At 41.8% G+C, this 14857-nt stretch overlaps 1 protein-coding gene across 2 annotated transcripts; it reads left to right on the forward strand.

Moving 5' to 3' along the window:
• The first annotated feature begins 4754 nt into the window (after window positions 1-4754).
• LOC308281225 (G2/mitotic-specific cyclin-B2-like) lies at window positions 4755-11912 on the forward strand. Of its 2 annotated transcripts, XM_080721351.1 has the most exons (7): window positions 4755-4842; window positions 6834-7013; window positions 8982-9054; window positions 10100-10210; window positions 10330-10441; window positions 11117-11215; window positions 11315-11912. In XM_080721351.1, the coding sequence occupies exons 2-5, from the start codon at window positions 7003-7005 to the stop codon at window positions 10357-10359; spliced, it is 225 nt and encodes a 74-aa protein (XP_080577477.1). In that variant the 5' UTR covers window positions 4755-4842; window positions 6834-7002; the 3' UTR covers window positions 10360-10441; window positions 11117-11215; window positions 11315-11912. The 2 variants fall into 2 exon arrangements, with proteins under 2 accessions (XP_080577477.1, XP_080577476.1); XM_080721350.1 differs by having other exon boundaries at window positions 11117-11912.
• Window positions 11913-14857: the final 2945 nt, after the last annotated feature.

The raw sequence follows: 14857 nt of genomic DNA on the forward strand, positions 1-14857 counted from the left end.
TTGCTAACGGCTAGCATAACAAGAGAAGCAAGCGTCGTCATGGATCATCGGGGGACAAGCAGGTTACCTCGTCTGGCGTTCGACGGAGATGAGAGAAGATATGAGTTATGGGAGACCAAAATGTTGGGACATTTCCATTTATTGGGACTAAAGGACACGGTCCTGGGAGAGCCGACCGAGGATGCAAGGGCGGCAGATGGAAAGAAAAATGCCGACGCTTATGCAGAGATGATACTACTACTTGATGACAAGAGCATCTCATTGATTATGAGGGATGCGCCCAACGATGGAAGGAAGTCTCTAAAAATATTAAGAGAGTATTATGCAGGGAAGGGGAAGCCCCGCATAATTAACCTGTACACCATGCTGACATCGCTTCAGAAGGCTAACGACGAAAGTATTATGGACTACATCATCAGAGCAGAGACCGCCATTACAGCGCTGCGAAATGCAGGTGAGACTTTGGGGGACGGTCTGCTGGTGGCTATGGTCCTCAAAGGACTGCCTGAGAGTTACAAGCCATTCGCTATACATGTGGCTCACACAGAAGATAAAATAACATTTGCTGAGTTCAAGACTAAGCTAAGAAGTTTTGAAGAAACAGAAAAGATAAATGCTGAGTCAAGCGACAGTGTGATGAAGACTCAGGGGAGAACCGGGCGGCGGCCCGCCAAAAACAACGCACGTGACCGGAAGGAGGACACAGAGATGGTCTGCTATAAATGCGGAACCAAGGGACATCGAGCTAAAGAGTGTAGGCAGAAGACCTGGTGTAGTCGCTGCCGAAGTGACACACACAAAGACGCCACATGTAGGCGCAAGGACAAGGAAAATCAGGACAGACGTGATGGAGCGTGCAAGGCTTCAGAAGAAGATGGCGACGCCGACTTCGCGTTCAAGATGAGGGACGGAGAGACCGGTACCCAGCGGCAGCCGACGGGAGACATCCAGGAGCGGGGACTGATGGTGGATACAGGGGCCACCAGTCACATCGTCACCGACGTGACCAAGTTTAAGAGCTTCGACAGCGCGTTCAGACCAGAAAAGCACAGCGTCGAGTTGGCAGACGGCACCCGTTGCAGCGGGGTCGCGCAGAAGAGGGGGACTGCTGAGGTCTGTCTGATCGACAGCGGAGGACAGCGACACAAGGCGACGCTGAGAGACGCTTTGCTGATACCGTCATACCCCCAGAACATCTTCTCAGTGAAGGCGGCCACGGCAAGCGGGGCCACGGTCATCTTCAAGGAGGAGAAAGATGCACTGATAACCAAAAACGGTACCAGATTTGACATACATGTATATGGCAAGTTGTATTATTTGCATACCGAGGGTGAGTCTAATGACAAGTGTAATGCATGCCACGACCTTCAGACATGGCACGAGATATTAGGCCACTGCAATTATGATGATGTTTTAAAGCTGCAGAATGTGGTTGATGGTATGCAGATTAAGGGAAAAACAAGCAGGCCTGAGCAAGCGTGTGAGGTGTGTATTCAGGGAAAATTTCCCCAAACAAGAAATAGGGACCCTGATGCTAGAGCAGAGGCTCCCTTGCAGCTGGTACACACAGACCTAGCAGGTCCTGTACCCACAGAGTCAATTGATGGTTACAAATATGTACAGTCATTCACTGATGATTACACAAGCGCAGTGTTTGTTTATTTTCTGAAAAAGAAAAGCGACACAGTACAAGCTACAGAAAAGTTCTTAGCAGATGTATCTCCTTATGGCCACGTTAGGTGTCTCAGATCAGATAACGGCACCGAGTATACATGTAATGATTTCCAAACACTGATGAGGAAAAATAAAATCAGGCACGAGACGTCCGCTCCGTACTCCCCACACCAGAACGGGACTGCAGAGCGCGGTTGGCGTACTCTATTTGAGATGGGTCGGTGCATGCTTGTTGAAAGCGAGCTACCAAAACAACTATGGCACTATGCAGTACAAACAGCAGCAGTGGTGCGAAATAGATGTTTTAATAAGCGTACAGGGCAGACTCCCTATCAGCTACTGACAGGCAAAAAGGCCAATCTATCTAATATGCAAAGGTTTGGATCTGTATGTTACACATACAAACAGGAAAAGGGAAAACTGGATTCCAGGTGTGACATGGGACGTTTTGTGGGATATGACAAAAACAGTCCGGCATATCTGATTTATCATCCAGACACAAACAGAGTGCTAAAACACAGGCTGGTTAAGTTTGTGAACAGGGCAGCTGCAGAGAAGCAGACACAGACGGGAGAGACTGACCCTATTGACGACTATGACAGAATGAGACAGCCCAGGACTAGTGAGACTACACATGAGGTTGACAGGAGCACAGAGAATGCTCAAGAGCAAAGTGTACAGACTCAGAGTAGAGGTGCACACAGTGGTAGTCCAGGGGTCCAGGGACCCTCTGTCCCTTACCAAACACAGCAGAGTGAGACTGGTGATGGGAGAAGGTATCCAACTAGAGAAAGGAGGAAACCAAGTCACTTAGATGACTTTGTAAGCGAAAATAGTGACAGTGATGGGATTCATACCACTGTAGACTATTGCTACAGAGCTTTATGTGGTGTTCCACAGACCTTTGGGGAGGCCATGAGGTCAGCTAACTCTAAAGAATGGAGAAAAGCTATGGATGAGGAGGTCCAGTCGTTAAACGACAACAAAACATTTACTGTGACAACCCTACCGATAGGCAAGAAAACAGTGGGGGGTAAATGGGTTTACTCTATTAAGAGTGATATAGATGGGAAAGACAAGTACAAAGCACGGTTTGTGGCCAAGGGCTACAGCCAGGTGATGGGAATAGACTATGGGGAAACGTTTTCACCCACGGCTAACCTGACGAGTGTGAGGGTGGTGTTACAAAAAGCGGCACAGGAGAACCTACTCCTCCATCAGATGGACGTGAAAACGGCTTATTTACACGCCCCCATAGATTACGAGATCTATATAAATGCTCCAGAGGGCTACGAAGAGAAGGATAATGGTCTTGTGTATAAACTTGAAAAATCACTTTATGGTCTCAAACAGTCGGGGCGAAACTGGAATAGAGTTTTGCATGATTGCTTAACTGGAAACGGGTTCACACAAAACCCAGCCGACCACTGTGTTTATGCAAAAGAGTCAACAGACGAAAAGGTGATCATAATCATATGGGTCGATGACTTAATCATTGCGGCCAGCAATGAGAATGTTTTGAGAGAGGTGAAAGAGATGCTTGCAGGAAAATTTAAAATGAAAGATCTGGGGATACTTAAACATTTTCTGGGTATCGATTTCAGCCAATCCAATGGATGTGTCAAAATGTCACAGGAGAAGTACACTAACAAGGTTTTAGAGCGTTTTAATATGCAAAACTGTAGAACCAGAGAAACACCCTGTGATCAGAAACTTGATTATACTGAGGATGCAGTAAAAATGGATAATATCAGATTGTACAGGGAAGCTGTGGGGAGCCTTATATACCTAGCTACTTGTACCAGACCAGACTTAAGCTTTGTGGTAAGCAGACTATCACAGCATTTCGCTGAGCCTACAGAGGAGCAGTGGGTTACTGTGAAACATGTTCTAAGGTATCTCAAAGGCACGTCTGAGAAGGGGTTATGTTTCAAAAGAAACAACAGTGAGAATCTAGGTATACAGGCCTACAGTGATGCGGATTGGGCATCTGATGCCAGCGACAGGCGCAGTACCACAGGGTATTGTGTTAGTCTAAGTAAGAACAGTTCATTAGTTTCGTGGAAAACTAAAAAGCAGCCTACGGTTGCGCTCTCCACCTGTGAGGCGGAATACGTAGCACTGGCTTCAACCATACAAGAGTGTCTATACTTAGAGCAGCTACTAGAGGGTATAGATAGCTACAAGTACACTCAACCTATTGTGCATGAGGACAACCAGGGAACGATTGCTCTTGCCAAAAACCCTGTGAACAGACAGCGGGCTAAGCATGTGGATATAAAATACCACTTTATCAGGTCCACTGTAAGCGAGGGGAGAGTAACTTTGGTTTATTGTCCGACGGATGATATGGTTGCTGATATTATGACAAAACCTGTAACTAAACTGAAACTGAAGAAGTTTGAAAATGTCATTTTTGGAGTTTGAAATGTGTAAGACAGAGGTCCACATTCATGTTTGTATTTGTTTATTTTTCTATTGATTACAAGAACCTGTGAACAAGTGGGGGTGTTGAATGTCAATGACAGATAATTAATGTCCTCAGTTCTATGTACAGTATATATATGGTTCTGTCTGCGTTTACTGTAATGTACAAACCGAGTTATGCCACAGGGAGGCGCTACAGTGCCACAGTACTTCAGGTACACTCCTTATATAGGCCTGTCACTTCCTGTAGGAAGCACATGTGTGTGTGTTGTTCTCTTGTCCACCACCGAGTTGAGCTGCGGTCGCACTGCGTGCGTCCTGCTAATAAAATATGCCATGCTTGGCTGAATATGATTCCTCTCTCCATTGCCTTCTTCACCCGAATGCAACGTGCTGCTAAGAAGAGTAAATCAACAACACTAACCACTTCAGCCCTGTATGCATTTCGGCCATTTGAAAATAGCAGATCTACAAGCTCACAGTGCTTCGCGATGTGACACCTTGTGAGCTTGTAGATCTTCTATTTTCTATGCATTTTCCAAACTATAATGTGTTCCACACATGTCCACCAGGAGGCAGTGCAGGGAAACCCTAACACCCCGCTTCCTCAGCTCCTCTGTGTTCCGGTCGGGACAACAACAACAACAACAACAACAACAACGACATGCTGTCAGCAGAGACCACAGTCCACAACAACATGGCACTAACTTCAAGAAGATTATGGTGGTTCCCACCGCAAAGGTACGTTGTTTCGTTCACACTGGCGTTTCGTAGACCGTCGGAGGTGATGCCGCTGCGTTGGTTTTGTAATTTGAACGGCCTTTATGTGGTTTAAATGCCTGAGTTGTCAGAGCTCAGCATGAGACACAGACCGTGTTGTGTGACACATTATTATTACACACACCATATCAGTGTGTTGATGTGAGCGGACGTTTAAACCTGTGTTTCTCAAACGTTTACATTCCAAGGTCTCCTCTTAACTCTGACAGTGTACAAATGGACATGGAACCAATGTTTCTATTTGTACACTGTCAGAGTTACAGACTTGTATGGGTCAATTTAGACCCTGCTAAAGGAACCCACGGAGTCCCTGGAATCCACTTTGAAAAACACTGATGTTTAAACAGTGGTGGGAAAAGTATTCAAATGTCTTATTCAAGTAAAAGTATCAATCCTGCAGTGTAGAAATACTGTTTCAAGTAGAAGTTCGGATTTCAAAATATACTTGAGTAAAAGTACAAAAGTATTGGCATCAAAATATAGTTAAAGTACCAAAAGATAAAGTACTCATTGTGCATGATGTCCTATTTCAAGTTATCAAAAATGATAAATTTTTTGAAAATACCAGATCCACAAGCTCATAACGCTGGTGAGCTTGTAGATTGTCTATTTCCAAATGGCTGAAATGTATAACTTCAAAGTAGTGGCATGCCAAGCTGTCTAATGATGTGGCTTTTGACTGTGTTGTAATGTAATAGAGTAGCTATATGGTTTAAATTCTCCGATTGGGTATTGATGTTGAATTATGTTGTGTATGTGTATAATATACACACCAACATAATTCATGTGGATATTATATTATAATATCCACACATACTCATACACACACAAACATCATCAAAGATCCTGTGGCATGCTAACTGCAAAAAGACTCAAACATTTAATTTAGATACTCAAACATGTTTTCCAACTGGGTTCCAGTATTGGTATACAGACTGTACATTAAATTATAACCATTAAACATTGAGGTCTTTTTTTGGGTGTCTGTTGTCCACTTAAGACACTTACGAGTTATCGATGTTGTACTTTATTGTTACATCTTGTTTACCGGTACATAAGAATAAAACTTATTTTGGTTTGGCTTCCTTCAGACAATGCTGCAGCTTAGATAATAACAATAGCATACTAATGACGTAAAAAGAGCAAAGAGTAAATAAGAGCATAAAAAGAGCATCAAATATACATGTGTATGACAGCAGTTATGAGCCCACTCCTATGCTTGCAAAATGTTGGAAAGGTGGAAACTACAGATGTAAACTCCAACACAGGGATGCTGACAGAACCCTCGCTAAAAACCCCAGGACGAAAATCCACTCATCCTAGACAATTTTCCCTCCTGGACCCCAAACTGTGGAATTGTAGATCGGCTATTTTCGTCAAAGAGCTTTGGTGTAGAGGGGAAAAAGAGCAGACTAAGTACGGAGTGAAAGGTCAAGTTTATCAAGTATTGACGGTTCAAGTGGTTAACTGTGAAACTGCCTGCCACACTTAGAAATACACTCACTCCCTAGCTTCCGCTGTGGACTGAAGACTCACCTCTTCAGACTCCACCTAAACCCATAGCACTAATGTAACTCTTCCCTTCCCTCGATGACCACACATGAAACTAGATTTAATTTTTTTTAGGTTTTAGAGTGATTAGGTGCGTGGTCTACCTATGTTTTTGTTTTTTCTAGATTGATCTATACATTTGTTGTATTGCTGTTGATGTACTGACATATTATCTTGCTTGTTATATTGATTATTGTAAGTCGCTTTGGATTAAGAGCGTCTGCTAAATGCCTAAATTGTAAATTGTAAATTGTAATTGTCCATTTTCAGATTAAATGTAAATCATGAGCTCTGACCATGACATAAAGTGGTAGCTGCTGTTCAGCATTGCTAGTTGTTCACCGGGGCAGCAACAAGCATCATTGTTACCCATCTAATGCTGCTCCCTTTCCTCCATACAGGAGTTCATCGACTTGACTTTATCTAAAACCCAGTGGAAGACTCCCACAGTGATGCACAAACATTACCAGATCCATCGCATTCGACACTTCTACAGTACATGCGGAGAGTGAAATTCACACAGCAGAACTACCTTGACAGACTCGCCCACATCCTCACGACTTCCCCAGAATGGATGTACTGTAAGTTAAATTAAAAGACACAAAGTCTACCCCTCTCCTTTCTCTACCTTTCATGTGAGTGGTTAAAGGGGAAGACCACCCATTTTCAATATTGAAATATGTCATCAATATACCTTAGAGGAGTTGTGTGGAAATAGAAAAGAAGTTCCCCCCTTTCTGTGTTGCCTAGAACTGGAGGATTGATTTTGGGGTTTGTATTGTAAATTACAACTTGATGACATCACACATTGTACTTTACAATACAAACCCCAAAATCAATCCTCCAGTTCTAGGCAACACAGAAGGGGGGGAACTTTTTTTCTATTTCCATACAACTCCTCTAAGGTATATTAATGACATATTTCAATATTGAAAATGGGTGGTCTTCCCCTTTAAAGGAGTAGTTTACCCCAAAGATAACTTATTTTCTATTGATTACTCACCCCATGCAGACTTGAATTCATGGATATATATATTTTTTGTTCCATTCCTAATCCAATAATTTGATGACCAGCATTGGTTCCCTATGGAGACACAAAGAGCATGCTTTGTTCCCTAATCCCTATGTAGATCAAATTATTGGCAAAGGAATGCAACAAAACCCAAAAAATCCATGAATTCTCGAAACGTCTCCATGCGGTGAGTAATCGATAGGGGGGAAAAGTCAGTTTGTTAAAAATAAATTGGACTCCACTTTCAGTTTTCCCTCATTATAGTGTATGTTTTGTAATAGTAATCAAAATCTACAAAGTAACTAGTGGCTAAAGTTGTCAAAGAATTGTAATGGAGAAGTACAATATCTGCCTCTGTGTAGTGTAATACTTTATTACATTTATTTTCAATTGCCCAGGTTGTCTAGTTGCACTGGTAGAAAATCCTCCCAGTGTGTTTTGTATTCAATGAGCCATGCATAATTAACTGCTCTGAGATTGTCTATTTGTTGCTAGGAAGATTCATTAACAGATACAACAAGGCTTTGAATCTTATAAAGGCGACATATAGTTTAGTAGTTTACTTTATTGACACAATTGTATAAAACATTGGGTCCAAACAATAATCGAAAACCCACTAATAAAAAACTTTAAAAAGTACAAATTACGATACATTAAAAAACAACACAAAACACAAAATCCCTTGAATCAAACAACCAAAACTTTCTGTTGCTCCAAAAGTGACAGGCAGGCATGCAGCATACGCAAAGTTTCTCTGCGGCACAAAGAGTGAGCTCAGATCATCAAACTCAAGTCCATACTTTCTTCTGATGTCCTGTGTGAGGGGACACAGACACACTAGTATATTCTGTTCATTTTGTATACCAGTCTCACATTGACATGTACGCTGTTCAGGTGGTATGTGACTCCACCTTCCCATCTCCACACGCAGTCTATGAGAGGACAACCGAAACCGTGTAAAGGTTATCCTCAAATAGTCCTCAATGTAAGGTGTACTGCTGGTGCTTGTGTAGAGTGGATGGACAGATAACTCTGGGTTGATGGCTTGGTATGTCCTATATCTTGTTCCCTCCTTGGATTGCAGTTTATGAATCATGTCCCTTCGGTCACTCTCAATATGATCTTGTTTCTCCATTATCTCAGATATATGAGAATACATGACTTGGTTCTCCTTCTTTAGCAGTTGAAGAACATACCACAAGGGGTCATCAAGCATGCCATTACGCTGCTGTATCTTGTTGAAGAACCTGGCCTGCTTTTCTCTCACTAAGGCTTGCAATGAAGGCAGCCCTGCTTCCAACAAGCAGGTTAAGTTAGGTGTAGTAACCCTCACCCCAAGTAGGGATTTCACTCCAGTCATGTAGAGAGTTTCAACAGACTTTAAGGGAACTTGTAACCAAGCCTCACACCCATACAAAATAGCTGATGAAAAGGCAGCCTCAAAAACCTTACGTTTTACAGAAAATGGGGCATCATAGTTTGTGGACAGGAAGATTATCAGTTTGTTTAAGTGCTTTGTCTTCTCTTTTACATGTAGGGCAAGTGAGTTTCGGGCATTTCCATCAGCGGTGAAGATGGCTCCATCAGCGGTGAAGATGGCTCCAAGATATGTATGTCTATGATATTGCCTGTCTTCATCAGATCCCAATATAGCCATGAATTTTGTTTTACTCTCATTAACAAGCATGCCATATTCATCACAATATTCCTCCAGATGTTTCAGTTTTTCAGTCAGCCTTTCTTTTGATGTTGCCAGGATAACAGTGTCATCCATCATTCAGCATTAAAACGTGGAGCCATTTTAGGAAACCATCGTCCTCACACTGTTGTTTAATCTTTCTGATGAGCATGTCGACAAACAGGAAGCAGGATGTAGGGGATCCTTGCCTCACTCCGATGGACGCTGTAATTGTAGTGGAGCCCAGGATACTCGTTGTCACACTGTACATTGACATCAAGGCCAACATCATAGTAACTCCACAACCCAGGCTCTTTAAGACTTTGAACAGTTTTCCTCTTGGGAGCCTGACACAAATACATCAATGTGATTGTTTAAGGGAGATGAGCGACAGCTTATATGACATTAGCTTATTCTGCATCGGTCCTCAATCTGACATGATTCTTTTTTAATAAATGATTTTCTATTTGACTAATAACGGTGTGATTATCCAACATTTCCCGAATCCAATTTATCAATAGAGCAGAGAAGTATTGTGATGTTTTAGGAATGCAACAAATAATGATGAACAATGAATGATAATATCTAATACAATAGCAACCCTCCAGTCAATCTTCCAGTTCTAGGCAACATAGAAGGGGGGACTTTTTTCTTATTTCCACTTTCCACATAACAACTCAAACTTAAAGGTATATTAATGACAGTTCAATTTGAAAATGGGTGGTTCTCCCCTTTAAGTGTGTCTGCAAAATGCCTAAATCGTAAATTGAAACACACATTTAGTAATCAAATCACATTTCACTCCATCAAATTATATCTGATGATTCCATGATGCTAATTATTTCCATTATGGATATAATAACAATAATCAGATTTGGGCTGACAGTGAACCTGTCTGTGGTTAAAATAAAGGATGTAGCAGAGTATTTTGAATTGTATTTGCAAGCAGTATTTTAAATAGTGTTTGTTTGTTCCAGTCTACTATGGAGATGCACACCATGGAGCTGACACTCCTCGACCCCCGGCCGTCTGAGATCACTGCTGCTTCCCTGTTCCTCTCCCAGCTGCTGCTGGATGGCCTGTCATGGGTGAGTTGACTAGGAGCAATGGAGGGACAGGGATATGTTGGCTTATATTATATTAGTACAGATGGCTAGCTGGACACTTTGTCTTTTGGTTCTAGTTGTTTTTGCTTCATGTGTTACAGACTCCTACAGAGCAGTTCTACACCACATAACGACGAGGCTCACCTACAGCCAATCATGCAGCACATGGCCAAGAATGTAGAGGTCGTCAACGAGTGGAAAACAGAGCTCCAGGTAATTTGCTAAACACAGGGTTCCCATGGTCATGAAATTCCTGGAAATATTTTGAAATTAGAAAAAAAAAAAAAAAAAATCCAGTCCTGGAAAAGTTTTGGAATTCATCAAGGGTCCTGGAAGGTCCTGGAAAAAATATCTATGCATTGTCTTTGGTTATTGATTTTGTTAATACCTCTGAAATGACAAATTAAACATTGGTCAAATATTAGAGGCAGAAATTGTGAATTGTGAACGCGAGGCGTTGTGAGCATGTAGATCTGCTATTTTCACCATAAAACAGTGTTATACAAAAATCCTCAACTCTTAGTGCTCGTCAGGGTCCCCAGTTCAAATATGATTATTTCGGGGGTCACAGCCTGAAAAGGTTGAGAACCACTGCCATACACTACCTGTCTTTGGGCATTGCGCATAGGAGTAAGTGACTCGTTATTGAGCTGAATTATTGTTATATAGTCCTGGAAATTGGGTTAAATATTCTGTAAAAGGTTTGGAAAAGTTTTGGAAATGCATTGGTAAAAATGTGTGGGGAACCTGGGTCCTGTACATTGCTCCTTCTAAGTGCTGGAAAGGTCATTATTACCTCAAAGCCAGAATAATCCACCCCACCTCCCCAATGACATAATATACCAGTCATACAATAATACCCAACTCCTGTCTCCATCCCTCTTGCAGCCCAAGAAGAAGAACATCTCCCATAATGTCTTCGCCTCTTCGGCAGCCAGTTTGGCCGGCTGCACATGCAGGAGCAGGACTTGAGCATGCTGCAGTCACGTAAGATGAAGTGCCTAAAAATAAATCGGACTGTTCTGATATTACGATTATTGGCTTGAGTATTCTGAACTGCCTGTATCCCTCCAATGTGCTTCATAGGCGGAAATTGTGCCAACAACAAGCATTTCCCTAATGCCAAGATGGACCAATTATATGAAGAATACATTTTAAAAGAATTGTTGAAGACTCCTTTTAATGCTAATGTACTGTATTGTTGCTGTTAGGCAGAAACCTTTTATGAATTTGTTCCTGTGGCTCCCTATAGATGCCTTAATGGTCCACGTCACATTGATATAAACCAGTATGCGCACGCCGGTCGGCACCAAATGAACCCCACCATTCATAGGATGCAATGGATGGCACTCGTGTTTAAAAATGCATTCCATCAAACTTTCAGATGCCGTTTTTCTCCCAGTGTGGAGGAAGAATGCTTAGGATCTTTGCTGTAAATTCTCACTCTTGAAATATATAATCCTTAGTTTCTGTTGATTGTAAACAATAATAGCGATTCAAAACAGTTGTCCTTCAAACCCCACCTCTATTCACCGTCATCAGAACAGAGGGAGCGCTCCTCTTGATCACCCACCCGATCCACTGGATCACCAGAGCGTCTACTGCTCGCCCAGCTGCAGTCCATGAAGCCTAATTATGCTCCGTCCTGCGACGGTGTCGCGCGCAGAGCCGCAGACCTCCTAGTAGGGCAGGAGAGAGGGGTCTACCAGCACCCCAATGAAGCTTTTTCGAAACCTGTTTTTTTTGGACCGTTATGATGTCTAGTTATGATTTCTGCTTGTTGCCGTCGCCAACTAATGTCCCATGGGGTTCATTTTTAACCTTTTCTCACAACTATTCCCAATCTGAACCATACAATGGTCATAACAGAAAATGCCATAACGCTTGATGTAAACAACCTACAGGGAGAAATGAACACACTTTTCTATATGATTTTGACCCAGGGAATTCATTAAAGTGGTTATTTTTAACATTTAAGCACATCTTGACCCTATTTCAGGACAGAAACGGCGAAGAATAACCCAAAAATGTTCAAAACACGTCTATACTTCTCTTTGTACAGATGAATTAAGGTGTATTCTTTTGATACCACAGGTTTTTTAGGACCCTTATGATGTCTAGTTATGATTTCTGCTTGTTGCCGTGGTCAACTAATGTCCCATGGGGTTCATTTTTAACCTTTTCTCACATATCCCCAATTAGTGTGGGGATTTAGGGGAGCAAATGCTAATTTCGTGCAATTTTGACTTAAAGCGCGAAATTTTGCACAGATGTAGCCCAGGGCTTGCTCTAATGATTTAGCTAGGGCGCCCGAGTCTGCGACCTTCGGGGTCGCCACAGCGGTCAAATCAAGTTGGGCTTCCATTGACTTTCTATACAGGAGGAAAATACCCAGAAAAAGATTTTTAAATCATTAGAGCAAGCCCTGGGCTACATCTGTGCAAAATTTCGCGCTTTAAGTCAAAATTGCACGAAATTAGCATTTGCTCCCCTAAATCCCCACACTAATTGGGGATATGTGAGAAAAGGTTACAAATGAACCCCATGGGACATTAGTTGACCATGGCAACAAGCAGAAATCATAACTAGACATCATAAGGGTCCTAAAAAACCTGTGGTATCAAAAGAATACACCTTAATTCATCTGTACAAAGAGAAGTATAGACGTGTTTTGAACATTTTTGGGTTATTCTTCGCCGTTTCTGTCCTGAAATAGGGTCAAGATGTGCTTAAATGTTAAAAATAACCACTTTAATGAATTCCCTGGGTCAAAATCATATAGAAAAGTGTGTTCATTTCTCCCTGTAGGTTGTTTACATCAATCGTTATGTCATTTTCTGTTATGACCATTGTATGGTTCAGATTGGGAATAGTTGTGAGAAAAGGTTAAAAATGAACCCCATGGGACATTAGTTGGCGACGGCAACAAGCAGAAATCATAACTAGACATCATAACGGTCCAAAAAAAACAGGTTTCGAAAAAGCTTCATTGGGGTGCTGGTAGACCCCTCTCTCCTGCCCTACTATCCAAGCTCAGAAGGGTTGCATTGGTGACGCAATGTGAGTTTGTATATCAGCTACTCTTGACGTGGAACACCGCTGCGCAATGAAGTATATATGTCTCGATAAGGGCGCACCCATGGGAGCACCTCACTAGCACACAAGAGGAGGTTCAATAACCAGTGCTCCCCAAAGCAACAGGTTTGGGGATCTGTTGGGAATTGATTACATGATACAGTCAGCTGTGCATTCAGTCTCAATGTTTGTAAACAAATAATTGGTCTATAGGTTTTTGTTTTGTTTGTTGTCTCTATCGCCCCCTAGTGTTCATATATTAACTCTCAGATAGCAGTATTATTATACACAACCTGGTAGACTGCAACAGGTTAAAACTGTTTTGAGCCCACTGGACTAGTGGTCCAGTCGCATACCACATAGGCTCTGATGCCTGACAGCGTGTCGCGGGTTCGAGTCCCGTTCCAGACGACCTTTGCTGCATGTCACTCCTCATCTCTCTCTCCTGTTCATGTCAGTCTACTACTGTCCTCTCAATAAGGTATAAAAGCCAAACTAAAACTAAAGTTAGTACAGCGAGGACTGAATATAGCAGTCACACTGTCTGTAATACTGGAGAAAGATGATAGTAAGATAAACATCATTATCCATCGTCATTTTCAGATTCTACAGACAGCTGGATTAATTATTAACCATTAACATGCGTTTTTTAAAGATATTTTTGGTGTCTTTTCTGCCTTTATTGATAGTTCAGTAGGTAGACATGAAACAGGGAGAGATGGGTTTTGATGTGCAGCGAAGGTCGTCGGGATCGGGACCCGAACCCAGCTGTGTGTTTACTGTTTACGTGCAAATAGTGTGGTACGATGACATGTGAACTTCCGTAGGATTTTTGTGCTAAAATTATTTTGCAGATCCCGGTTCTATAGAGTCCAAACTATAAGAAAATGATGGGTGCCAACTTTTCCGGACCCCCACCCCTTTTCTGGGGGTCATCTAGTTTGGGACCTCCCAGAACAGTACGCCAGCCAGTTAATGTTCAATTTTCTTAATATTAGGGTTGTTTTGTAGGTTTTAAAACATTCTGAGTTCATTTATTACACTTTTGAAGCAACCAGAATAACCTTTCTGACTTTTGGTTGGGGTCTTTCCTCAACTGTACTTAAGTACAGTACATAAGTAAATGTACTTAGTTACTTTACACCACTGAACAGTGGTTCTCAAACATTTTCATGCCAAGAGCAAGGACCCCAAATGTGTACAATATACTGTACAGAAAAACAATTTTAAGGGCCTATTAGGCCAATTATTGATTCTGCTTTTAAATACAAATGCTATTAACCAAGTAAGCTGAAATGTTATTGTATAATTGAAAGAGAGTGACTTGGTTTGTTTTTTGCGTTGAAAATAATGAAGGGCAGACAATATTGCCACTGTCTGTATGGGAAAACGTTTTTTTCTTTCTTTCTTTTTTAAATAAATAATAATATTGCCCAACTTGATCGGATCGGTGATGATTACCGAAAAAGTATTGAAAAACTGTGTGTGTGTGTGTGTGTGTGTGTGTGTGTGTGTGTGGTAAATAATAGTTTGACATTTTAATAGCAACTTCAA

The sequence above is a fragment of the Nannobrachium achirus genome (genome assembly GCF_963921795.1).
Source record: "Nannobrachium achirus genome assembly, chromosome: 3".
Taxonomy (NCBI): Eukaryota; Metazoa; Chordata; class Actinopteri; order Myctophiformes; family Myctophidae; genus Nannobrachium; species Nannobrachium achirus.

Bases quoted from the DNA above. Each gene is read 5' to 3' on its own strand.
- LOC308281225 (XM_080721350.1), top strand. The intron at 9,055-10,099 runs GTATGTCTATGA...TGTTTGTTCCAG, and splicing joins TGAAGATGGCTCCAAGATAT to TCTACTATGGAGATGCACAC. The intron at 10,211-10,329 runs GTGAGTTGACTA...CATGTGTTACAG, and splicing joins TGCTGGATGGCCTGTCATGG to ACTCCTACAGAGCAGTTCTA.